At 46.1% G+C, this 26,468-nt stretch overlaps 1 protein-coding gene across 1 annotated transcript; it reads left to right on the forward strand.

Annotated features, from left to right (window-relative positions):
* cables1 (Cdk5 and Abl enzyme substrate 1) lies at nucleotides 1–26,288 on the forward strand. Its single transcript, XM_056293260.1, has 10 exons — nucleotides 1–836; nucleotides 8,508–8,579; nucleotides 8,763–8,855; nucleotides 10,785–10,862; nucleotides 15,047–15,152; nucleotides 15,946–16,102; nucleotides 16,625–16,728; nucleotides 21,739–21,845; nucleotides 22,535–22,742; nucleotides 23,771–26,288. Exons 1-10 carry the CDS (start codon nucleotides 274–276, stop codon nucleotides 23,909–23,911), a joined length of 1,629 nt encoding a protein of 542 aa, XP_056149235.1. The 5' UTR covers nucleotides 1–273; the 3' UTR covers nucleotides 23,912–26,288.
* Nucleotides 26,289–26,468: the final 180 nt, after the last annotated feature.

Raw genomic sequence — 26,468 nt, forward strand, 5'->3', positions numbered from 1 at the left:
GGAGGAGGAGGAGGAGGAGGAGGAGGGAAGAGGGGGGGCACACAGCAAGGCAGGAAAAGAAAAAACACACGTATCCCTGTGAGCCCATTGGTCCGCTGGTTTTTTTTCCCTTGCGCTGCCACAATACTGCACACACGTGACCTGCCTGTTTTCAGCCAGTTTTAACGCATGTAGTTAGTCCCAAAGACAGGACACTGGCGTCCGCCGCACACAGGCACGGCTGAAGCACGGTCCCAGGTGAACCGAGGGGAAACGCTGGTCGGAGGGTGGACCATGGCGGCTGCCACAAGCAGCAACACATCCAGCAGCACGCTGCAGATCAAGCACTCCGGCATCGAGCATACGCGGAAACGCATAGATCCGAGGAGGAGGCAAGCGGCGCTGTCGTTTCTCAGCAATATCTCCCTGGACGGGCGGCCGGTACAAGACGATGCGGACAACCAGACCGAGGAGGACCACCACTGCGTTGAGGCCGGGGCTAGACACAGCCTGCTGTCCCCGGAGCGCTCCGTGCAGACGGCTGCCGGCAGCGCGGCCGCCCAGACCCTGGCTGCTGCACACCAGGCTCTCCTGGCTCACCCCCGGGCTGCTTTCGGGACGGCTTCCTCTGCCACAGCTGCCCCGGCCGGGACGGGGACGGAGCTGGAGCCGGATGCGTTCGGGCCCTCGATATTCAGCTCCCCCTTCTCTGCGGTTCCAGCCGCGACGAGAGGAAGGCTGCAGACCTACACTCAGGGAATCCTACCTGCCCCCTATTCCAGACAAGCCCCCCAGAACTACTGCAGTCTGGAGGCTGGACAGATAGCCAACTCTGCCATAGAGCTGCAGAGGTCAAGGTAACCATGTGGACAGGCTTAATGCAACTATGATATTAGTGTTTTACTATCTATCTATCTATCTATCTATCTATCTATCTATCTATCTATCTATCTATCTATCTATCTATCTATCTATCTATCTATCAATCAACCCTCTAAATCCACAATAAGAGTGCCTGCTTTGTGCTGAGCATCACCTTCAGCGTAATGGTGAATATATTATTATAGGTTCCATCACCCGGTTCAAGCCCATCTAAGGGACCTGACACCGGAAACAATTGGATCACTATAAAGGGCCTTGATCCATCTTGCTGTGGCAAACCAAAAACTGGACTGGGTTTCCCTAACAAGTCTTTATGCTGAAGTTGTCTCTGTGCCATTGCCAAACACACAGAGGAGCCCTCCGTCTGACAGACACCCCTGAGACCTGGCAGCTCAGCTGTCAAGATTTTACTGATCTCCATTACAGGCCGCCAAGTTCTGAAAGCAGAGCTGTTAGGCTACAACTCCCGGCGCATGTAAACAGTGCGAGTTCATTCATAGAGTCTATGTGGACTCCCGGTGCATGTTATCCGGTTCAGTGTGGAACAAGAACCATCGGCAGCCTACTGCAGCCAATCATTTGCTTTTGTGCTTTGTTGATCAACTGGGCAATACAATGCTGTCACATTTTGACAGTTGCTCTGGGAATCTTCAGGTAAATAAGGACAGAAGACTGAACTAAGGTCTACAATAAGTGCTATAAAGCCAGTACAAGTGATAGTAAAACAAGTCCCATAGTTCCATGTTCCCTCATAATGCACAGATTGTTTTTTTATCTACCAGAAGTTATCCTTTTTTGCAGCCACAGTGTCTTGTTAACCAATGGATGAGCTTTTTTTTTTCATCCCTTCAGGATCAATTTCCTCTCAGGCCTCTTTATTGTCAGACGGAGATGCGTCAGCAATTGAATTTATTTGAACAGAAACAGACTGTAGATGATGACATGCCTAGATTTCCAAGCTAAATTTAGCCAGGATGCAATAGCACATGTCAAGATGGGGGGAAGAATGCAGCTATTCGCTTGTTTTCTCCCCATGCAGATGTACACAGCCCCATGACTCGTGGATTTGCATACACACAGATGAGTTTGCAGATGCAACATCTGTGTAGCTGTAACCTAGTTCCCAGAATGAGAGAGAGCTCAACACACTCCAGAATATACTCTCTCTCGCTCTCTCTCCCTTTCTATCTATCTCAGGCAAGAACTCTTGTTTTTATCTCGTACATGAGCACATCCACCATCTCCTTGTTCTCCAAGTGATGTGAAAATTCTGCTAACACTGACCCCCCTGTCCGTCTACACTTTACCGAAGCTCACAGCACCATGTGGGTATCTTTTGCTTGGGGTTTTTGTCTGCTCTCCCCTAGTGAAGGCACCAAGAAGATGTGTGAGGTTGCTGCTCCACAGTGGGACAGCTGTCGGTAACACCTGTCCCGCGGTCCTCTCACTGTCAGAACCTGCTGTCACATCCTCCACAAACCGCTTTCCACAGAGGGCCCTTCTTTCCTACTGCACGAGTCCTTTCACTCCGGCGGGGCCGAGTATCTACCAGACGTCACAGAAAGCTCCGCTACGGGAGGAAGCGGTCATTAAGCATTCCTTGCACCCTGCCTGACTCGATGGAAACTGCGTTGCTAAATGTACAGCCTCGTGCTGTATTTTTTTTTCCCCCCAAGAGCAAACGTGATGTTAAAGAAGTTATGTAACATCTTGACAGCGCTAAAGACACAACTTGTAGTTTACAAATTAACCATTCTGTTATTCATCCTCTAAGTGTACCTCTGAAAAGCACATCAACATGCAGCCTCGATTATCTTTCGCCATAATGTATATTCAGTTCTGGTCTGCCATGTTACAGAGCTCTGTACAGTATAATTTCAGTCAAATACTGTACCCTGGCATAGGAATGTTCCTGGAGGACGTCCACCGCGGTTGAACTGAGAAGTAATCAAACTGTTGATGGAGAGCTGCCATATTCCGCCGGCTCACGGACGGTCGGCCGCCCTACACAGTGCCTGGTCTGTTTTTGTGGGCAGCTGATGGAAACGTGTCCAGAGGTCCCTGGCTGGGCAAGGCATGATGCCCGGGCTTTCTGAGAAACCGCCTGGCTCGCTGCTCTTTATTTTCTGTCCTTCACTTCCTCTCCCAGGGGCTTCAGACACACGCTCTCTCCCTTCAGACTTTTTGGCCCGCAGTCCGGCTCCCATTCAGGAAGTCACAGGGCCTCTGATGTGCCGCCAGAAAAGACTTTTCTCAGGCCAAACCTGCCTCTTTTCTCGTCTGAATCGAAACACATGATCCTACTGACAGCCTTCTTTCCACTCCCCAACCTCAATTCATCTCGAGTCAGCACATCGGGGGCCATGTTTTAAATGGGGGCACACCTCTCAACCATCTGGTCTGGGCAGACTTTCATTGTCTGACCAGGCCAGATGAATGTCTGTGGGTCAGACATTCATTTCATCTTTGTTTCCACCCCCAAACACTGGCGGTGTAAGTCACCCTCACGTTCCCTTTGAGTCGTTTTTTTTTTCCATCAACATTAGGAAGTGCCAAAGCATGTACTGTGTTTTAACAAGGCAGTTTTAGTGCCGGCAGAAACGGTGGCTGTTAAGACGGGCGGCCCAACCTATTTTAATGGTCACTGAGAGTTTTGTGCGATTGGATCACATCCTCCTGGCAGCGAGGTTGATTGTTGTTCGCTGAAGTCATGGTTGGCATAATCGCAGGATTACATAAGAATGCCTCGTTTTCCTTCACTGAAATCTACCCATGCTTGAACTGTCAGCAAATGCTCTGAGACAGCCAGAGGATATGGTTAAAAACCACCATAATCAAAACCAGACCGGCAATTACTGCAGAGATAAGATAGACAGACGCAGTGACTCGGCTCAGCGTGCTGTGTCTTACTGTACGCTAGTTTCAAAATAGATGCCAGAGTTCAGTTTCCACTGTGTAAGTGGTCTGCGGCTCATCAGAAGAAGAAGAAGAAGAAGACGAAGAAGAAAGCCACTTTATTTTGTCATTGTGTTCTTACAATGAGTGTCTTCTGTGTTTAACCCATCCTGTTGTATAGGGGCAGTGGGCAGCTGCAGCGCCCGGGGAACAACTCCAGTTCCTCTTTCCATTGCCTTGCTCAGGGGCACAGGCAGGAGTATTAACCCTAACATGCATGTCTTTAACTTACAATATATTGCTATTTTGGAGGTGTAGTGTCCCTGTGGTGTAGTGTTGTTATAGTCGAAATGTGTGCGAGGACTCATGAACTTGAGGGAGAGTATCACGTTTGTTTTGCTGTTAGGGTTTATACCGTAATAATTAAATGTACCTTTGCCAGGCATAAAGCCTAAAATATTACGTCTGTTTCTGCGCAGTGACTTGCCAGTTTAAACGGAAGACAATGTCCGTGGCAAGCAGCCAGCAGGGTGTGTGTGTGTGTGTGTATGTGTGTGTGTGTGTCTGTGTGAGAGAGAGAGACGGTTTAATCTCCCCTCGAGTAGTCCACCTTAGTTTTGTAACCTCAGTGCATTGGCACATTGGGGTGGATTAAATCTTTGTTTTTCAAATAATTTATTGGAAAGGAGATTATATTGTATAGCGCCTGCTATATATCATCATTTTTATGTAACCTGGCTTGAATTTATGAAACATCCCGGGGGGGGGGGGCACAACTTGAGACAGGAATGGTGGAAAGTGTTTCCTGGGGGTGCATTCTGAGAGGAGTTTGTGTTGTCGTCCCACCGTCCAGGGCAGTAAGTTGCAGTGGCTTTTCCGCGAGGCTCCTAAGCAGCTCTTGTTAACGTCAGTCCGCTGTTTGATCCAAGCCCAGTTGGCTGCACCAAGCCTTGTGTCTGAGGTGAATGTGTGGTCTGGTCCCTGTTATTGTTTCCAGGGTTCGTACAAGCCTGGAAAACATCTTTTGCGAAAAGAAAACAAGCTCTGTTGATGTTCATTCACAGCGGCCGGATCAAAGTTCTCAGTAGCACAGCGGCGTCCTGTTGGACTGGAAAACCTCCTCTGTGCCAGCTGGGGGTTTTGCAAGGGTCACCGTACATTGTGTAGCACACTAACAGTCCGACTCATGAAGCGGACCTACAGCCGTGACACTGAACAGAGTATCCACATTTCCAACTCATAATCGTGACCGACCACGATAATGGAGGTTAAGTCCTCCTTGCAGCACATTAGAGTATACTATAGCCCCTTTTTACTGTGCAGGCTTAATCACCAAGGGCTTAAGACAAAGAGCCATATTAGTCCAATATAGTTTTTTTTGGGTGAGTAATCTGTCCAATCTTATTACCCAAAGACTTTGCATTCATAGCCTGTATTTTTTTTCTGTTCTTGATTCAGGCAGGGGTTTTGCTGAGCCAAAAAGGAGAAAAGGGAGCTCTCACTTGCACTGCCTTTGCTTCACATTCGTGTAATGACCTGTGTTAACTGCTCCAGTTGTCCAGCGCCTCCAAAATCACAGAAACCTCCACAGCAATTATCTATAGATAAGGAATACAGGTTGTGTGCTTAAGGCCGTGTGCATATACCAGCCAAACTGTTCCAGTTGACTAAGCGGCTGCAAAGATTAAGCATAACAAACAAAACACAAAAAAAAAGAGGACATCTTGTTTCATTTGCTTGTATGCTTTGGCCTCTGGCATGATGTTATTACAGCACTCTGTTAAACTAGGGAGGAAACTGGTGCACCATTAGAGCAAACAAGGGCACTGAAGACTCCCTGTGAACATTTTCCTTTGATTGTACTCCACAGATCCTCGCACAGCCAAACCATCCATCTCTCCAGACTTGTCACTGGGGTAGTGTGCCTCAAGACTGACCATAAATCACATAATCCTGCCTGTCTGACCTTCAGGCAGAGGTCGACCCCCCCCCCACCGTTATGACCCTTCCACCCGCTCTTGTGGAGGCAGGGTTGCTGTCAGCTGGCCATTGTGCCGTTCTGTCAGACAAAGCATTTGTTTACCGCTCATACCCTGTGGCGGAGTTTGGCGTTCTGCTGTGCATTTCATGATTATTAGGGCCGTGACATACAGCAAAGAGGCTTAGCCGATAGTTACGGCCCTTTCTCGCCCCGGTCTGCTTCAGTGGTCTAGCTCCTACCCCATCTTCCTCGGCACACATTGTTCACTCCGCTTGTGTTGGTTTTTATCCCCGGGAGATGCTCAAGGACAGAGTCATCGTTTGTTAATCTGTCCTCATGCTCTATTATTTATTAGCCAACCTGCCACTCTGGGCACGGCCCATGCTGTCTACCAGCTGAAAAAAATTGCTCAAAAGGGGAGGTGGCCAGGCGTCTGGGTAGTGTAGCCGTCTATTCCGTTGTCTACCAACATGGGGATCGCCGGTTCGAATCCCCATGTTACCTCTGGCTTGGTTGGGCGTCCCGACAGATACAATTGGCCGTATCTGTAGGTGGGAAGCCGGATGTGGGTGTGTGTCCTGGTCACTGCACTAGCGCCTCCTCTGGTTAGTCGGGGTGCCTGTTCAGGGGGGAGGGGGAACTGGGGGGAATAGCATGATCCTCCCATGTGCTTCGCTTCGTCCCCCTGGTGAAACACCTCACTGTCAGGTGAAAAGAAGCGGTTGGCGACTCCACATGTATCGGAGGAGGCATGTGGTAGTCTGCAGCCCTCCCCTGATCGGCAGAGGGGGTGGAGCAGAGATCAGGATGGCTCGGAAGAGTCGGATAATTGGCTGGATACAATTGGGGAGAAAAGGGGGAAGCAGTCCCACCCCCAAAAAAGGGGAGGTAGCCATGGGGGGGGGGGTCAAGCATCTTCAAGTTGCCTATATGCTGCAGCACCTACAACACGATAACACATCTCTCATCTCTCAAGAGTGGAGACACAGATACAGCTTAAAAAGCAAGGTGGCACATGGGTGGTGTGTACATACATTCCTCAGTTTATTGCCCCCCTTGGCTTTGCTGGGTAATAAAAGTCTGCAGCAGTTGTTGTTGATATCTTTGCTGAGCTATGCCCTCTGCTAAGACGTGTCACAGTTTTGTACTTCACCCTTTCATTTTTAGCACAACCGAATGTGGTCTGTTATTAAGTTTGGCCAAAAAGTGGGATTATGTCGTTAAGAGTGTGCTACCAAACACTTTCAAGGATACACGGGCATTTTGGAGTGGCATCGTGATATATATATCACAGCCGGGCTCTTTTCTCTTACCGGCGGCTGATTGTGGAGAAAATGGTCCATCAGAATGAGCCTGTTGAGTCATGCAGCAGAAATGGGAAATAAAAAAGCCAACTGTGATAATTTGGGACTTGCACAAAGTGCTTCTCAGAGCCAGCCCCTTATCCTCTTAACCAGCCCCGGTGCCTGATCTCGGAAAGTTTTCTGTGATCTTGCATAAACGCTGTGTGAGATTCAGCGGTGATCATTGACCAGCAGTGTGCACAGAGCTGTTGATGGATGGCCGTTATAGCTAGACAACACGTAGCACAGAGTGTCGCTCTGTGTTTTAACCACCGGGCATACGAGGACAGGCCATTAACGTTTTACACTCTGGATTTATCTCAGTCTTTAGGCACAGAGGCACTTGCCACAGTGTGTTTGTCATGGGAGGTTTTCTATATAATCAATGACTTGGGAAAGCACAGGATGAAATATTGCTTCTTTAATATCCTGGTCAGTGGGGTAGGAGGACCTTCTAGATGTTTCGCGGTGGCTCTGCATTATATAAGAAAACCGAGGTTTGGGAGGCGTCCGGGTAGCGTAGCTGTCTACTCCGTTGCCTACCAACACGGGGATCGCCGGTTCGAATCCCCGTGTCACCTCCGGCTTGGTTGGGCGTCCCTACATACACAATTAGCCATGTCTGCGGGTGGGAAGCCGGGTGTGGGTATGTGTCCTGGTCACTGCACTAGCGCCTCCTCTGGTCAGTCGGGGCGCCTGTTCGGGGGGGAATAGCATGATCCTCCCACGTGCTACATCCCCCTGGTGAAACTCCTCACTGTCAGGTGAAAAGAAGCGGCTGGCGACTCCACATGTATCGGAAGAGGCATGTGGTAGTCTGCAGCCCAGGGTGGAGCAGCGACAGGGACGGCTCGGAAAAGTGGGGTAATTGGCCGGATACAATTGGGGGGAAAAAGGCAGGGAAAAAAATCCAAAAAAAAAAAAAAAAAGAAAACCGAGGTTTGGGCAAACATTTCTTGAATTTATTTATATTTTCCTGAAAGCTGACATTATGAGTTTATTCCATAAACTTAGACCTTGATTTGCCAAGGAGAGGGGCGTTTTTAGGGATTTGCCGTGGCAGCTCGGCATCATTGTGAAATCCCTTGATTTAGTGCTGCGCGGGCTGTATGTCGAGCCAAATTGATTAATAGTGTCATAGTTTGTTAGGGCAAAATCAAATCTTGTCAAGCGTACTCACTACCCACATGTTTGTTATAAAAGATTCAATATGGTGTCCATACAATTAGTCTTTTTTTAAACTCAAGTCACACAAGTGAGGGCAATTATTTGTTCTTTTTCCATGTTTTTTACAACTTGGCTATCTTTGGCTCAATAACATTTTTAGTTATTTAGTTGTAGTTTGTCACGGTTTTGTTTTTTTAATACTCCTTAAATTTCTGCCATGTCTCCTAACCAAGTGCTTTCCCCTGTGTCTTCCTTCCCAGACGTAGACTCATCTCTCAGCGTTCCTCGTTGGAGACTTTAGAGGACATTGAGGAGAACGCTCCTCTGCGCAGGTACTGTAACTACTACACAATGACCTCTCTCACAGTGACACGTTCCCCGTTGTGTCTCCAGCGATACTTGCATGTCTGACAGGAGACTTTCACCGGGGAGTGTAAATCTATCCAGTTGGCACAGTTTCTTTGTTTTGCATTGCTGAAGGTTGTTTTTTTTGTGTACTCTGGTCTGTATTCTAGATGTCGAACCCTATCGGGTTCACCCCGACCAAAGAGCTTCAAGAAGGTCCACTTCATAAAGAATATGAGGCAACATGATATGCGCAATGGAAGGTATGAAGGCAAACAACACCATCCTTTAGTCAATACAAGCCCTCAGTGGGTAATGGCAGGCTGCCCTCCATCAATGAACTGCAGTTTGAGTGTCTCTCACATTACAAGCCAAATCCCGGGCAGGCGGGTCCAGCCCACTGCTAGCTTGTCATTCTGACTTGTAGGCAAAAATACAACCGGCCGTTGATTCATTGACAGACTGGATGCTCATCGGTAGTCCTGTCCGTGTCTCTACAGTACACGTGATCTGGATACGTAGTCGCACGAAGATCTGATTATAACCTGGATATGATCGGCACAGGGGTGGCACCTCAAATCCGTCGAACGCACAAATCATACAACATGTCACATTATCTCATTTGAGCGATGCATGCGGCTCACACAGAGATGAGATTTGTGAACGCGGATACATGTAGGCACGGTGGTGGGGGCTTGCTACATTTTATTTGTTTGTTCCTTCATTAAATTCTTTATTTATTCATCACTGCGTTAAATGTAACCAAGCCAAAGATGGTTGTGTGGTCCAGGACAGGATACGCAAGTGTTTGTGTACTCTGGCACTGTTGACCCATGTCTCTGATACTGCTACATTTTTTGGACATGAAAGATAATTTGGTCGGCCTTTTACCCCTGGTGTTGTTCTGAGTCTAGCTTCAGGACAGAAAGGGAGTTACTACCTCCGGCTTGGGTGGGCATCCCTACAGACACCCACCCCCGTGTCTGTGGGTGGGAAGCCGGATGTGGGTATGTGTCCTGGTCGCTACGTTAGCGCCTCCTCTGGTCAGTTGGGGTGCCTGTTCAGGGGAGAGCGGGAACTGGGGGGGGGGGAATAGCGTGATCCTCCCACGCGCTACGTCCCCCTGGTGAAACTCCTCACTGTCAGGTGAAAAGAAGCGGCTGGCGACTCCACGTGTATCGGAGGAGACCTGGTAGTCTGCAGCCCTCCCCCGGATCAGCAGAGGGGCAACTGGGATGGCTCGGAAGAGTGGGGTAATTGGCTGGATACAACTGGGGAGATAAAAGGGGGAAAAATTCCAAAAGAAAAAAGAAAAAAAAAGAACAGAAATGGAGGAATAGGGTTTTGTTTTGTTTTTTGGGTCCAGACCCTCTTAGCGAGACGCCAATTTAAAGAGCTCATTATCTTGCGGGTATGGAGTGGCAAACGTGCGTGTCGTGCTCCAGTCACCCAGACTGGACCTTTTAAGCTGCTCTTTTGCCTAGATAATCAGTGTACCATTAATAAGTGCCATTCATTAAATGAAGTCATTGCATAAATCAAGTTTGCCTCTGATGCGTCCACTTCTGCCTGGTATTCGGCGCAAATGCTAACACGGTATCAAGGCGGGGTGGATTGTGGCACATTTAGATACGGCACAGTTGGCATGTGGCACCTCGGGTGTTGTTTGTACGTTGTTGCTTGTTTTAGTCGAGCTATAGGAGAATATGTCCGCATTTAAACAACATTAAGCGACGATGGATAATGGAAGTTATTTTGATTTTTGTTAAGACTGTAAATTTAACTATGAATTCCACTGTGAGATACGATGGAAAGGTTTTATTTTTCGTCGCCCGTTGAGCCCTCTGTGCTGTCGCCGTCTCGTTCGTCGGACACTCAGACTCAGCTAAACCTGCATTGAGTACAAGGCATTTCAGTTATTCTAAAATGATTGTGTAAGAGAAATGCATCATTGCCCCCCCCCATCGCACACACATACACACACACACACACCACCCCCCAAAAACACTGACCACATGTTACATGTACTATTGTTCTCTGCAAACACCACACACTCACACTGACACATCAGTTTTAATTCATTCTCCTCATCTGATTGTTTTCTGCACACAATTTCCAGCCCAAATCTAACTTGCAGGTCTTTTTTTTGTAGCTATTAATTAGCTTTAATTAATATGTTTTTGTTCTTATAGGATAGTCCTTATCAGTGGCAGAAGATCCTTCTATAGTGTATTTTCTGTGCTGCCCTATCGAGATTGTAGCCAAGCAGGGTACGTATCCAACAGCATGGCCAAACTTTATATTTTTACCTCCAGCCTGCGCTCCCTCCTTCCTTTTTTTTGTGTTTTCCAATCCCTCTTATCTTTGTGGATGTACTCTCCTTTATTGGTGATACATTGGTGGGGGTGGATGCATTTTAACGCTAAAGTAAAAAAAAAAAAAGAGTCAAGTTTGCTGAATTGGGTTTTGCAGTACCCAGTTCCCTGACTGTGTATCCTGTGCAACCTTGTAGCCTCATGCTTTCAGCTTGTCTCTAGTTTGCATTTTGGCTCAGGTGGCTGCTGGCACTTCATCCTTTTTTCCTTTTTTTTTTTTAAGTTAACCCAGTTTTCTTTTTCTTTTTCTTTTTGTCCATTGCAACTATCGCTGGCTTTGCTCTTACCATGTAGGATTCACCCTTCTTGTAGTTCTTGCTGTTTACTAGCTGTAGCGACTACTTCAAGCTCGCCCGCCGCTCATCCATCCGTGTGCGACTGTCATGCACTGTGCAGCGGTTAAAGACTGTCAATGATCGGCCATCCCGGCTGACTGAAGTTTTGAGTTTGGGGTGAACACGGATGGGACAGTTTGTCATTAACCATTTTTTGTTTTGTTTATACCTTGCCTGGGTTTAGAGATTACATTCTAGAGATTGTGTCTCTTGGCCTCAGAAGTGAAAACGTCTTTGGTTTATCTGTAGGGAACACTCGCTTGCTTTCTTAAAGCAACAGGAGGCTGGCGTCCAGGTAGCGTGGCAGTCTATTCCATTGCCTACCAACATGGGGATCGCCGGTTCGAATCTCCATGTTACCCCCGGCTTGGTTGGACATCCCTACAGACACAATTGGCTGTGTCTGCGGATGGGAAGCCAGATGAGGGTCTGTGTCCTGGTCACTGCGCTAGTGCCTCTGCTGGTCGGTCGGGGTGCCTGTTCGGGGGGGAGGGGGAACTGGGGGGAATAGCGTGATCCTCCCACGTGCTACATCCCCCTGGTGAAACTCCTCACTGTCAGATGAAAGAGGTGTCTGGCGACGCCACATGTATCAGAGGAGGAGACGTGGTAGTCTGCAGCCCTCCCCGGATCGGGAGAGGGGGTGGAGTAGTGACCGGGATGGCTCGGATGAGTGGGGTAATTGGCCAAGTACCATTGGGGAGAAAAATGGGGAATAAATCCCCCCCCCCAAAAAAAAGCAGCAGGAGGGTGCATGTTAGAAGAGAGTGGAGGAGCTCTCAGGGTCTCCACACTCCCACCTGGTCTGCTTTGGTCTGGCCTTGGCTCCGACACCCCCACCGCCACCACCCGTCACATGAAAGAGCGTGTTTTGGAGGAAGCAAAAGAGAACAGGGAGAGATAAACGGCAGAGAATACAATGGACAGTGTGAAAAGTACCACACGAGGGTTGACTGAAAAGCATAAAATGTTCAATCCATTTGTGGGATTTCCTAAGCCAGCCAAACGGCACAGGGTCGTGGGTTAATGAACCCCCAGTGCTTTCCAATATGCACACGTTTGACTGCCCATTTCCACTAATTGACAGTTTATGCTCAGGCGCCTCTGTTGGCTTAGTCAAGTGTTGTGATTGCAAAACGACATTTTATTAAACAGTGGGCTCTGCTTCACTGTTTTGGGGTTTTTTTGGGGGGTTTTTTTTGGTTTTTTTTTTTCTTTTTTTGCAGCATCCAATTCCATTTCGGTGCCGCTGTTTATGACAAAGCTCTTTCCGTGTCATTTAGCCACGGCACTTATCTCCATCTTATTTCTCTCTGTCTTGCCCCAATTACACATATTGGCTCAGTGCAAGTGAGCAGTTCAATTATATTACTAATTAGCACAGGCCTCTTGAGCATCACTTCCCCCAGTTAAGAGAACCCTGAATGCTTTTAGACTGTAACGTAACTTGCCACGGTCCAGTTTCAAAAATCCCACTTTTATTTAGACTGTAACGTAACTTGCCACGGTCCAGTTTCAAAAATCCCACTTTTTTTAAGACTGTAAAGTAACTTGCCACGGTCCAGTTTCAAAAATCCCACTTTTTTTTAGACTGTAAAGTAACTTGCCACGGTCCAGTTTCAAAAATCCCACTTTTTTAGACTGTAAAGTAACTTGCCACGGTCCAGTTTCAAGAATCCCACATTTTCAGCCTCTTCTCATTGTGTTATTTCAATGCACCAAGCCAATAACAGTAAGCTGTCCGCAAATACGGCAGTGTATTTATCGGCCCGATGCTTCATTTTGCCTGGGCCTGGGAGCACTTAACTGGAATTATAACACCACTAACGCTGAAATGTGTGAGGTCAGCCATTGTTTATCCCGCATGTCAATCAGCAAGCCCTGCTTTTCCCCAATGATTTCCTTCATTCTCTGTCTTGGTTTTCTTCTCAACAGGCTGAAATGCAACATTTGTCTTTTGAAATTTCCTGGCTTGCATTAAAGAAAATCTTCCCGGAAAGTTTTTTTTTGTCTTGCTATGTTTTCCTCGTCTATCTCCTCTCCGCCTGCTCTCTGAGTCGTCTACTGCCCGGGGATTTCCGTATTTATAATGAATCAGTCAGTGTTGTATCCTGAAGCGCCTGTCTGCCAGATAGCACTGTTTTCATTACAGCGGATTGGTCCCCTATGGCATCACTGCACAAGGAAAGTTATCTCACCTTTTGGGAACGAACAATGGAAAACAATACCTGAACGCAATGGATTCCTATGCCTTTTCTGTTGGGAACTGCATTCAGATATCCAAATTCGGGTGTTTGTGAAAATAACAGGTGGAAAAACCGTTATCACTGTTACAATGACATGGCTCTTGGAGGGTGAATACCTTTTGAGTGGAGTTGTGTCATGACTTCAGCATGAAAACTGGATAACAAGCAGAACATGTTGCTTCCCTTTCAGAACATGAGAAAAATAGGGTGGCTGAAACCAGCAGGAGTCATTGCAATATAACTTTGTTACAACAATAGTGCATTCTGCCTGTTGCAACGGATGCTTCAGATTCCTACTACTGCATTCCACCAGTCATTTGATATAGCAGGTCATGTAATTTGAACCAAACTATGGGCCATGTAGCCTCTAGCATGATCTCCATTCTGAACCAGGTTTCTACTGATGGTCATCCAAAATGAACCATAGTGGGCATCCAGGTAGCGTAGCAGTCTATTCTGTTGCCTACCAACATGAGGCTCGCCGGTTCGAATCCGCGTGTTACCTCCGGCTTAGTCGGGCGTTCCCTACAGACACAATTGGCCGTGTCTGCGGATGGGAACCTGGATGTGTCCTGGTCGCTGCACTAGCGCCTCCTCTGGGCAGACGGGGTGCCTGTTCGGGGGGGGAGGGACTGGGGGGAGTGGTGTGATCCTCCCACGTGCTATGTCCCCCTGGTGAAACTCCTCACTGTCAGGTGAAAAGAAGCGGCTGGCGACTCCACATGTATCGGAGGAGGCATTTTGTAGTCTGCAGCCCTCCCTGGATCGGCGGGGGGGGGGGCAACTTGGAAGAGTGGGGTAATTGGCTGGATACAATTGGGGAGAAAAAGGAGGGGGGAGAATCATAGTCAAGTAGTTGTTGCAGTCAGTGCGGTTTTATCATAAGCCCTTATCCCAACGTGAAAGGGTTCTGGTTCAACATAAGCCAGGGTTTTTCAAGGATACTCAGTTGATAAGAGTCGGCCAGTGAAACAGCCCTACGTCTTTCATTCAGCATGTGATAGCCTAAAGTTTGTGTTCTCACCAACAACATGGACTACAACAGTCGGTTTTTGGCCGGTGCAGACTGTTCTCGGTCAAGGGCTTTCCACTGTTTGCTCCAAAGACACGCTTCTAATTCAGCTCTCGGCTCACCTCTCGCAAATCTCCCACCGCTGTATGGCATTTCGAGTATTGGTGATGCAATATCCGAGCTGCAAGACACTGCTGCTCTGATGAAACCGCAGCCCCCTCCTGCCCCCTTTCTCCCTAGGGTGCGTTTGATTTCTAACAGCTGTAAAACACACCCAAAGAGACGAGCAATCGCTGAATCTCGGCCAGCTGGTGGGCACAGATCGATAGCGGGCTTATCTGATGGTCGAGCAGAGAAGTGGAGGCGGGCTGGGACAGGCCTCAGCACAAGGGTTGATGTGAGAGGGGGATGGGAGATGGGGGATGGGGGGGGGGCTTCAGGGCGTGGTGTGTTGTGTGAGAGCTGTAAAGGTCTTGTGCTCGGCAGGGATGTGAAGCTGGATGGCGGGCGTCAGCGGCATCCCTCGGGCGGTGTCAGTGCCAAGGAGATGGTGATTGGGCTGGAGGGAGTGGAGCTTGGAGCTGATGGAAAGGTGAGACGTTGTCAAAGGTGTGGAGGGGAAGAAAGACAAAATATCTTCAACATTAAACACACACACACTGAGCAGTGCACATAAACATTCTTTTAAGAGGGTTTGTATGGTCACAATCAGTAACTTTGAAAATCCAATTTCCAGGCTCTGGAAAAGTAGTGGGAAATTATAATTTTCTAGAAAAATTTGTGGAAAAAAAAATAGAAATCTGACTCAAGTGGCATCAACTCTGTTAAAGATTGAATGACTAATCAAAATAATAAAAGGTAAAAACAGGTGGAGTCATTGTAGCAGAGTTTTAAAATGTCCGCTGTGTGTGTGTGTGTGTGTGTGTGTGTGTGTGTGTGTGTGTGTGTGTGTGTGTGTGTGTGTGTGTGTGTGTGTGTGTGTGTGTGTGTGTGCGTGCACGCGCACATGAAACAGTTTGTGTCAGTATGCTAACACGTGCCGCCGCTGGCTGATTTAGCTTGCTAGCTTGTTAACGGTATACCATGTAAGTGCAGTTTTAACGATCAGTAATTTCAAAAGGACAAGTACAACAGACAGTATTTGAAACATCGACTGACCTCTACATCATATACAGTGTTAAAACACCTTTTCAGTGGCAACTCTACCAAATAATTTCTTTTGGTCCTGAAAATTAAGCCAAACATATGGTGAAGTCATGGAAGAGTCCATGGAAACCAGTGGGGAAAAGGTGTATGAACTCTGTTGCTGTAAGGAGTGATATGTTGAAATAACTGGATGTTCGTTGGGTAATCTTTTGTGGCGTGTCTGCCCTTTGTGTCTACAGACAGTGTCCTACACTCAGTTCCTATACCCCACCAACGTCCTGGGCGGTCGGAGGAACACCATCGACTCCACGTCGTCCTTCTCCCAGTCTCGAAACACCAGCCACCGCAGCCTCAGCCTGGGCCGCGCCAACAGCAACCAGAGCAGCATAGACACAGGTTCCTGTTCATTTACTATGACCTGGGAGTCTATCTGGTTCCCCATCAGTGTCATGGCTGTCTGTCTGTGTCTGTCTGTCTGTGTCTCTGTCTGTCTTTGTTCGTTGGTCTGTCTGCCTGTGTTTGTCTGTTTGTCTGTGTCCGTCTGTCTGTCCGTGTCTGTCTTTATCCGTGTCCATCTGTGTCTGTCTGTCTGTGTCCATCTGTTTGTGTCCGTCTAACTGTCTGTGCCCGTCTGTCTGTCTGTCTGTCTGGGTCTGTCTGTCCGTCCATACCTCCGTCTCCCTCCACATTTGTATTCTTTTAAATTCCTTTGTAATACAATAGACTTGCACACTATGAGTATACCTGTAGCTCCTTTAACAGAATACATATACAATACATATATAGTACATATATACATATACAATACAAATCTGGGGTAACAAAGCCTCTTCTGAGTGAAGACCGACTATCAGGCTGTGGAAAACTTATGTTTTTTAAAACGCATGAACTCTGTCGTCTTGTTTACGCTATTTGCAGGCAATGATCTGGTGGACTTTCGTGACTACGACCCCAATCTGCTGGATGACCCCCAGTGGCCTTGTGGAAAGCACAAGAGAGTCCTCATCTTTCCCTCCTACATGGTGAGAATGCAGTCTGCGTACACGAGACCCCAAACGACAACAACACCAGCGACGACAACAGTCGCACGGCGTCGTGCCCGGGAGAGTAGAATGGAAACGTTGTTGCAGCCGAGGACAGCCCCGCTCAAACAGAGCCGCGTCTGTTGACATGTTTGTGTCGGTTAATATAGTCGCCCCTGTTTTGCTGGGAGATACCTCTTTCCCTGTTTTGACTTTTTTATCAGTTGCCCCTTCATATTACCGACCTTTCCAGGGCCTTTTTCTGTCACAGCCTCGAGCGGAAGTCCGACTCAGCGTTTTTTTTTTGTACGAAAAATCCTGAATTCGATTAACTGCTTTGGATGAAAGCCAAAAGGATCTGTCAGAACGTCTTAATCAGCAAGGTCTCTCTCTCTCTCTCTCTCTCTCTCTCTCTCGCTTTCCCTCTGTCTGTCTCGCTCTGTCTCTCTCTCGCTCTCTCTTGCTCTGCCTGTCTCTCTTGCTCTCTCTCTGTCTCTCTCGCTCGCTCACTTTCTCTCGCTCTCTCTCTCTCTGCCTGTCTCTCTCTCTGTCTCTCTCGCTCGCTCACTTTCTCTCGCTCTCTCTCTCGCTTTCTCTGTCTGTCTCGCTCTGTCTCTCTCTCGCTCTCTCTGTCTCTCGCTCGCTCACTTTCTCTCGCTCTCTCTCTCGCTTTCTCTGTCTGTCTCGCTCTGTCTCTCTCTCGCTCTCTCTGTCTCTCGCTCGCTCACTTTCTCTCGCTCTCTCTCTCTCTGCCTGTCTCTCTCTCTGTCTCTCTCGCTCGCTCACTTTCTCTCGCTCTCTCTCTCGCTTTCTCTGTCTGTCTCGCTCTGTCTGTCTCACTCTCTCTCTCACTCTGCCTGTCTCTTGCTCTCTCACTCTCTCTGTCTCTCTCTTGCTCTCCCTGTCTCTCTTGCTCTCTCTCTCGCTCTGTCTCTCTTGCTCGCTCACTTTCTCTCACTATTTCTCTCTCTCTCTTGCTCTCTGTCTCTCGCTCTCTCTGTCTCTCTCGTTCGCTGACTTTCTCTCTCTCTCTCACTTGCTCTCTCTCTGTCTCTATCTCTGTCTCTGTCTCTCTCTTGTTTCTGGATGAATACGCTTACTGTAGTAGCTGCTGAACAGCCACTCCACCATCCTAACAGTATCTCCTACTGTCACAGTGCTAATCACTCTCTGAGTTTTCTGGAAGAGAATGGATGTGTTATTGTTCGGGGCGGGGGGGTTAACCCCCCCTCCCATGCCACCCATCCACACACACACACACACACACCTCATTCTTTTCTGGGCTGTTTTTGTTATGGGCTCCAGCAGAATACACAGCGAGACCAGTCGAAATGATCGAAATGTTCAGTCGGCCACTGTTTTTCCTTCTCTTCCTCCAATTGCGTAACCCCCACATCTCACAACAATAGCTATTGTGTTTACTACAGGAATGTAACCAGCAACGTCTAAACATTTTGTGTGATGGGAATGTACATCAGATTCTAAGACCCAACTTTCAAGTTGTACAAGCAGGAGATGCAGTCACCATCACACTCGTTTCCTTTCTCTTTTTTTCTTTTTCTTATTGTCACGCTAGGGACATTTTTATGAACCGATTCAGTGGCGTGTAATCCTTTTCAGTTCAAAGTGGAGGTTTTCTTGTCGGTGGCGGTGGCCTGCTTCTGATGGCCGTTGTCTTATCTTCTGAATAAAAAGAAAGCGTGATTAATGTACGCCTCGTGTGACAAAGAGGCTGGCGAAAGGAGGCTACATCTCCGTCATGTGTGGTCAGCGGCTGGTCGGCCTCCTTGCGGTTTCTCAAGGAGAAACAACAAGGATGGATTTATATATATATATTTCTACTATTCAAGGTGATATGTCCACCTTGAATAGTAGAAACGAATTGGCCACCAGCTGTAGACACCAAAAAAAATATCTCCTTTGTAATTACAAGTAAAATGTCTTTATTATTCTCCCCCCCCCCCATTAGATGATACACATGTGACATTTATTAGCTGTTGTATTTTTTATATTTTAATTGCCTGCCCTTCCAACTGTGCCCCAACCTCACCCCACTATATGATTTACATAAATTACCCCATTTGACGTTACCTTGTTATATTCTAAATGTAGGCTATTTCAGCAGTGCCCTGGTCATTTAAATGCTTTTTCAAAACAAGCCCCAGCCCCTCACCCCATTGGTTGTAATGTTTTCTACCCCACCATTGGTTGCTGTGCATCATAGTTACCTACCCCATTGGTTGTTATAGTTCAGATGTTTTCTCCTCTGGTTGGTTGCTGTCCACCGAAATTAGGGGCGTGACACTGGGAAATGTATAGTGTGTGTGTGTTGTTTTTTGTTGAATCACATTGGCAGCTGATGAGTGCGCGATGCATGAAACAAGCTTGTACTGCTACTGCTATGTATTAAAAGGTTTTTTTTCCTACATCTATATTGATAGTCCACTCCTCATTAGTTGAGCACTTTTATCAACACCATTGACGGTTTCCGGAAAAAAACCCCGCTATATATATGTTTTTTTCCTTTTTCTGGAAACTGTCAATGGTTTTAATGAAAGTGCTCAACTAATGAGGAGTGAAATATCAATATAGATGTAGGAAAAAAAACTTTCATATAGCCAACTTGGCAGCTGATGAGTGTGCGACGCATGAAACAGGCTTGTACCGCTATGAATTGAAGTTTTTTCCCCCTACATCTATCTTAATAAATGTAAATATACACTACCGTTCAAAAGTTTGGGATCACCCAAACAATTTTGTGTTTTCCATGAAAAGTCACACTTATTCACCACCATATGTTGTGAAATGAATAGAAAATAGAGTCAAGACATTGACAAGGTTAGAAATAATGATTTGTATTTGAAATAAGATTTTTTTTACATCAAACTTTGCTTTCGTCAAAGAATCCTCCATTTGCAGCAATTACAGCATTGCAGACCTTTGGCATTCTAGCTGTTAATTTGTTGAGGTAATCTGGAGAAATTGCACCCCACGCTTCCAGAAGCAGCTCCCACAAGTTGGATTGGTTGGATGGGCACTTCTTTGAGCAGATTGAGTTTCTGGAGCATCACATTTGTGGGGTCAATTAAACGCTCAAAATGGCCAGAAAAAGAGAACTTTCATCTGAAACTCGACAGTCTATTCTTGTTCTTAGAAATGAAGGCTATTCCATGCGAGAAATTGCTAAGAAATTGAAGATTTCCTACACCGGTGTGTACTACTCCCTTCAGAGGACAGCACAAACAGGCTCTAACCAGAGTAGAAAAAGAAGTGGGAGGCCGCGTTGCACAACTGAGCAAGAAGATAAGTACATTAGAGTCTCTAGTTTGAGAAACAGACGCCTCACAGGTCCCCAACTGGCATCTTCATTAAATAGTACCTGTTAGAGCCTGTTTGTGCTGTCCTCTGAAGGGAGTAGTACACACCGGTGTAGGAAATCTTCAATTTCTTAGCAATTTCTCGCATGGAATAGCCTTCATTTCTAAGAACAAGAATAGACTGTCGAGTTTCAGATGAAAGTTCTCTTTTTCTGGCCATTTTGAGCGTTTAATTGACCCCACAAATGTGATGCTCCAGAAACTCAATCTGCTCAAAGAAGTGCCCATCCAACCAAACCAACTTGTGGGAGCTGCTTCTGGAAGCGTGGGGTGCAATTTCTCCAGATTACCTCAACAAATTAACAGCTAGAATGCCAAAGGTCTGCAATGCTGTAATTGCTGCAAATGGAGGATTCTTTGACGAAAGCAAAGTTTGATGTAAAAAAAATCTTATTTCAAATACAAATCATTATTTCTAACCTTGTCAATGTCTTGACTCTATTTTCTATTCATTTCACAACATATGGTGGTGAATAAGTGTGACTTTTCATGGAAAACACGAAATTGTTTGGGTGATCCCAAACTTTTGAACGGTAGTGTATATATATATATACACACACACACACACACACACACACACACAGTGGGTTTTTTGTGGAAAACATTAATGGTGTAGATTAAAGTGCTAAACAAATGAGGAGCAGAATATTGAGATAGTTGTAGGAAAAAACTTTAATGTATTTCAGTACAAGCTTGTTTTGAGTGTCATGCACTCATCAGCTGTCGGTGTGATTAAACCGTTAATCATAGGTTTAATATGTGTACAATAATAATACTATATATATGTAGTGTTATTATTGTACACACTTGTATATATGGCTGGGCAGTAATTCTTTATCATCTTAGTCATATTTCAATACTCTTGTATTGGGATGAAATTTGGATATTTCCCTATCACGATACACAATTGTTGTTTAATGATAACAATAATATGGTACCAATGATAACTGTTACCTGAGATTTCTCACAAAATGTGGTCTGATTACTTCAGTGAGTATTATTTGAAAACTAGTTTTGTTTTGATATGAAACTTGACATTAAGATACCAAACACTTCAATGTGATAAACCTCCTTAGGATTCTTAAAAGTTATTTTTGCATATACATATGTGTATAAGCACCTGTCATGATTTAAACCTATATTGTGTAAATTACCCTGTGAGTATTGTTGTAACCATAACATGCAGTACTACTTGCATCATTCGATGTTAACATCTTTGTGCACCATTGAAACTCAACTTCAGATCAGATGTTAAGTTTACTTAATTCACATTATAACTTGTACCAGTCCTCAGATGGTGCCATACACAAAAAAATACGCTCATGTTACTTTTAAGATTCGTTTTCTGCTTCCCTAAGCTGTTGTTACCCTCATTGTGTTGTTCTATGTGGCAGGCCCCACCCATCTAGACTCCAAAGTAGCCTAAATAAAACAAACACCAGGGAAAATGTGACGCACTTCTTCAGCAGACATAAAAAAAAGAGTCAAACTAGAAAATAGAAGAGGATATTGAGTGTCTCTATGACCCGTCACTTGACTCTCACACTAGTATACAACGATCTCGTCACTGTAAACACTGGAGGCAGCAGCCACGCTTAGTCTTTTCTGACGTCGCCTCTCGTCTCCCTTTCAGACTACCGTCATTGAGTACGTCAAACCCTCTGACCTCAAGAAGGACATGAACGAGACCTTCAAGGAGAAGTTCCCCCACATACGGCTGACGCTCAGCAAAATTAGGAGGTAAATACTGTCAGAAGGGAATAGCAGGGGGCCTCTGGGTAGAATGGCGGTCTATTCCATTGCCTATCAACCCGGGGATCGCCGGTTCGAGTCCCTGTGCCACCTCCGGCTTGGTCAGGCATCCCTACAGACACAATTGGCCGTGTCTGCAGGTGGGAAGCCAGATGTGGGTATGTGGTCTGGTCGCTGCACTAGTGCCTCCTCTGGTCAGTCGGGGCGCCTGTTCGGGGGGGACTGGGGGGAATAGTATGATCCTCCCACGCACTACATCCCCCTGGTGAAACTCCTCACTGCCAGGTGAAAAGAACCAGCTGGTGACTCCACATGTATCAGAGGAGGCATGTGGTAGTCTGCAACCCTCCCCTGATCGGCAGAGGGGGTGGAGCAGAGATCAGGGCGGCTTGGAAGAGTGGGGTAGTTGACCAGTTACAATTGGAGAGAAAAGGGGGGGGACACCCCCCCCCCCAAAAAGGGAATAACAGATGCCACATTTTTGTTTGAGACATAGTGTCCAGTTTTCTGTTTGGTACAATATAATCGCAGGGAGAAAACAACATTTCATCAGTTTTATACTTGGTCATCTAAACAGCTTGTTTCGATTCCCCTCTTTTCTACCACCCTTCTGTTTTTATGGCTCTCTGTTCTCTCGTCCCATGTTCTGTTTTCCTTTTCCTTTTTTTTCTCGTCAGTTTGAAGAGGGAAATAAAAAAGCTGGCCCAGGAGGAGTGTGGCTACGAGGAGCCCACGGTGGCCATGGCCTTTGTCTATTTCGAGAAGCTCGTTCTCCAGGGCAAGCTCAACAAGCAGAACCGCAAGCTCTGTGCTGGTGCCTGTGTCCTCCTGGCCGCCAAGATCGGAGGAGACCTCAAGAAACACGAGGTCAAGCTACTTATTGACGTAAGTTTAAAAATCAAAACGTGTGACTCGACGTATTGATGATACTGTTTTTGACTGAACATGGAGTCTTTATGAATGTTTAAGACTGTTGTCATTAAGTGTCATTCAGCCAGTTATGTCATTTGTAATGCAAAGTTGATATTTTTTGAGAAGTCTTTGTTACAGCAACCCGAGCGGGACCAAGCCGCTTAATTATCAATTTCACGTGTCTGGCCTGAAAACTGACATCTGATCAAATCATCAAAATATGAAACCCCACCCACCTTTACCACCAGCCTTTGTTTGTACTTGTCACTCAAAGGTCAGCTCATGAATATTAATGAGGACCACACCCCTCCCTCACAGTTCTTGAGATGACTGAGAACAGTTACGGTTAAAGGTATAAAAAAAAAACTAGAAAATATCAATAATTTACAAATAAAAAATGTTGACCGTTTAATTTATTATGTATGCCATGTTCAGAGTTTGTAGATTTGAAAAATAAGATCCGATTGCTGATTTCAGTCTGACTTTGAATCATTAATAAATCTTGATGACTAATTTACACTTTAGAAATATTGTACCAAAAGATGATTTACTTTTAATTTTTGCATTGAGTGTCATTGCAACCAATTCATTTACCAGCATTTATTGCTTGAAGAGAGTCCAGAACATAAGCTAAGTTTACATTTGAGTGCATAGATTAACCCATCCTTTTCAGCTGCAATATTCAAACATCGCAGGCAAACTAAGAGACACGAGATAGCAACCTAAGTGTTAGTTCTCCTTAGGAAGTGTCCTATTAGCATGTGCATCTTTTTTTTATATATCTTATCTGAGGTCAGCAGTTTGGCAATTTATAAGGAAGCAAATGCCCAGATTTCCTTGGTATAGAAAGTAAGACATCAAGCTGGTTGGAAAAAGTAAGGATAGGTTAAAAAGGATGAAACCACAGGAAACATCTTAACAAGTCGCTTTAAACAAATGTGACCATGATCTTTACCTGCTACTTCATCTAGATCCTTTCTTTTGCTTTCCAATCTTCCTAGAAACTGGAGGAGAGGTTCAGAGTTAATCGCAGGGAGCTGATCGCCTTTGAGTTCCCTGTTCTGGTGGCGCTGGAGTTCAACCTGCACCTCCCAGAACACGAGATTATGCCCCATTACAGACGCCTGCTGCAGACCTCCTAGCATTGGTGACCCATCAGGAGGACTACCGCCAGGTTCTCCTCCTGATCTGCGGGGCAGGCGTGCGTCACCATCACCATCTTTCCATACCCCCCCCCCCCGCCCCCACCACCACCACCACCACCACATACACACTCACACACACACCTTTTATATGAGTGCTTCAAGGTACGGCTGGTCGACACCGAACTGCACCAACTCATTACGACAGGCAACACTCACCTTCCTCTCAAGAGACTTGAAATCAGCCAAAGTGACGCACATTTCTTGACGAAATTTTGCATTCTTCATCACTACACTTTTTGACGGACTTGTAAAACGGAAAAAAAATGATCCCGCCTTCAGCGAACGATTTGATTGTTTTTCCAATTTGCCTCTCCTCATCCTTACTTTAAGCTAGTTGAAGGATCTTGTCAATTATGGTTAAGAGGGGTTTATAAAAAGGATTTCTTAACTTTTTATTTTTTTTATTTTTAAGTAAGCAAATAATGATTGTAAGGTTGTTTTTTTTTTGTTTTTAATCATCTTTTTCATTCTTTGTTTTCGTAAACTTTGGCATGATTTGGTTGCCTTCTGACTTGGATCTGGCTGGACTGTTATTTTTCACAGGGACTTTTTCCTTTTAAGGGAGTTGTCAGGTTCCCCCTCACTAAAAGTGCACTTTTCAAATATTGCAAGAGATGAGATGGAGGACAATTTTCAGACTTTCAGCGGGATTTTGAAATATACCTGAAAAGTAAGCTGGGTTCTTAAGCACTACATACATTTCTGTTTGAATGGACATTTTATTGACCCCCCCCCCATCCCCCATCACTGATTTACCATTTTCTAGCACCCCTACCACATGGATAGAGATGATAGTTTTTTTTTCTTTATATAAAAGTACTTGCAGACCTGTTAGGGTTGCCTATAGTCATTACAGATCAAATATTCCACTTGTTTTCTACCTGTTAATGCTTGCCATGGACCTGTGGGGATCAGAGCCACTCTCAGCAGTGTGTTATTTACCGTGCTCTATGTTAGAGTGTATCGCTAGCACGTTTACAGTGCTAAACTGGGGGCCGGGAGGGCCGCATCAACTTTTATTTGTATAGCCCTGGATCACAATTACAGTCTCAGAGGGCTTTACATTCACACAGTGTAAAAGAGGTACATTCAAGTAACTGTCTATCCTTAGACCCTCGACACGGAGGGTCGTTGGAGAGAAATGTTCACAGGTGCAGAGTTGCCGTTAACCAATGATCGAGCCCCCCCCCCTTTTTTTTTCTCCCCAATTGTATCCGGCCAATTACCCCACTCTTCTGAGCCGTCCTGGTCGCTGCTCCACCCCCTCTGCTGATCCTGGGGAGGGCTGCAGACTACCACATGCCTCCTCCGATACATGTGAAGTCCCCAGCCACTTCTTTTCACCTGACAATGAGGAGTTCGACCAGGGGGACGTAGCGCGTGGGAGGATCATGCTGTTCCCCCCAGTTCCCCCTTGCCCCTGAACAGGCGCCCCGACCGACCAGAGGAGACGCTAGTGCAGTGACCAGGACACATACCCACATCCGGCTTCCCACCCGCACACACAGCCAATTATGTCTGTAGGGATGCCCGACCAAGCCGGAGGTAACACGGGGATTCGAACCTGTGATCCCCGTGTTGGTAGGCAACGGAACAGACCGCTACGCCACCCGGATGCATGATTGAGCTTTTTTACCGCAGCGGAGACGGCACAGAGGCTAGATGGTCCCGCCTTCAACTGGAGGCCCCCGGGTGTTAAGTCCCCATGTGGGCAAGCCATCCTGCCCTGCCGAAGTGTCCTTGAGCAAGACACTTGAGCTGAGCCCTGCACGCTTGAGGTCCCAATGAAAGGGGACGAGCAGAGAAACACACATTTTGAGTATGACTTGAATCAACATCGCAAATTTTGAAATCAAATGCGTTTCTGAATAAAAAATGACAGCTGTAATGAATGAATTGAAAAATAATTTTCCGTGACATTGTTACCATGTGTATGACGCAACTTAATTTCTTTTTTCCTTTGTATTCACTTGACTGAAAAGAAAAAGTCATTGGGTTGGATTATGTAGCTTCACACAGAACCATAAAGTGTTGAAAGGCCACCGAATCAGGTAACATTGGGCCTACTTGAAATTTGATATTCAATGCTGCTTTAAAAGGTCTGGATAGTATTTGAATTAAAGAGATTGGTAGACGTAACCAAACGTAAGGCGAGGAAATGAATAATGCTGATTTTAAAGTGAAATGTTGTTGAGCTAAGTTTTGTTGTAAGCCCAAAGATTTTACTCTTAAGGATACACACTGAAGACTTTGTGACACAGACGATGGGCCACACTTACTGCAGGTGTGTACATATGTAAATAAACTGCTTTGCTTGTTCAGTTTACAAACTGGAATCTGAAATGATCTTTTCTCCACTCACCTGTGCTCAAAACACAGAATCCCATGTCTGCTGCGGAGTCGACTGTTGAATGGAGGGCTTGTGTTTGTTTCTGCTGCAATATGGAAGCGGAAAGTAAAAATCACAACCCCCCCCCCCAAAAAACTGTTGAAA

The sequence above is a fragment of the Lampris incognitus genome, chromosome 14 (assembly GCF_029633865.1).
Source record: "Lampris incognitus isolate fLamInc1 chromosome 14, fLamInc1.hap2, whole genome shotgun sequence".
NCBI lineage: Eukaryota > Metazoa > Chordata > Actinopteri > Lampriformes > Lampridae > Lampris > Lampris incognitus.

Coding starts and splice junctions, on each gene's coding strand:
- cables1 (XM_056293260.1), top strand. CDS start 274: ATGGCGGCTGCCACAAGCAGCAACACATCCAGCAGCACGCTGCAGATC. Junction 8,856..10,784: donor CATGATATGCGCAATGGAAG/GTATGAAGGCAA, acceptor TTGTTCTTATAG/GATAGTCCTTATCAGTGGCA. Junction 16,729..21,738: donor TCATCTTTCCCTCCTACATG/GTGAGAATGCAG, acceptor TCTCCCTTTCAG/ACTACCGTCATTGAGTACGT.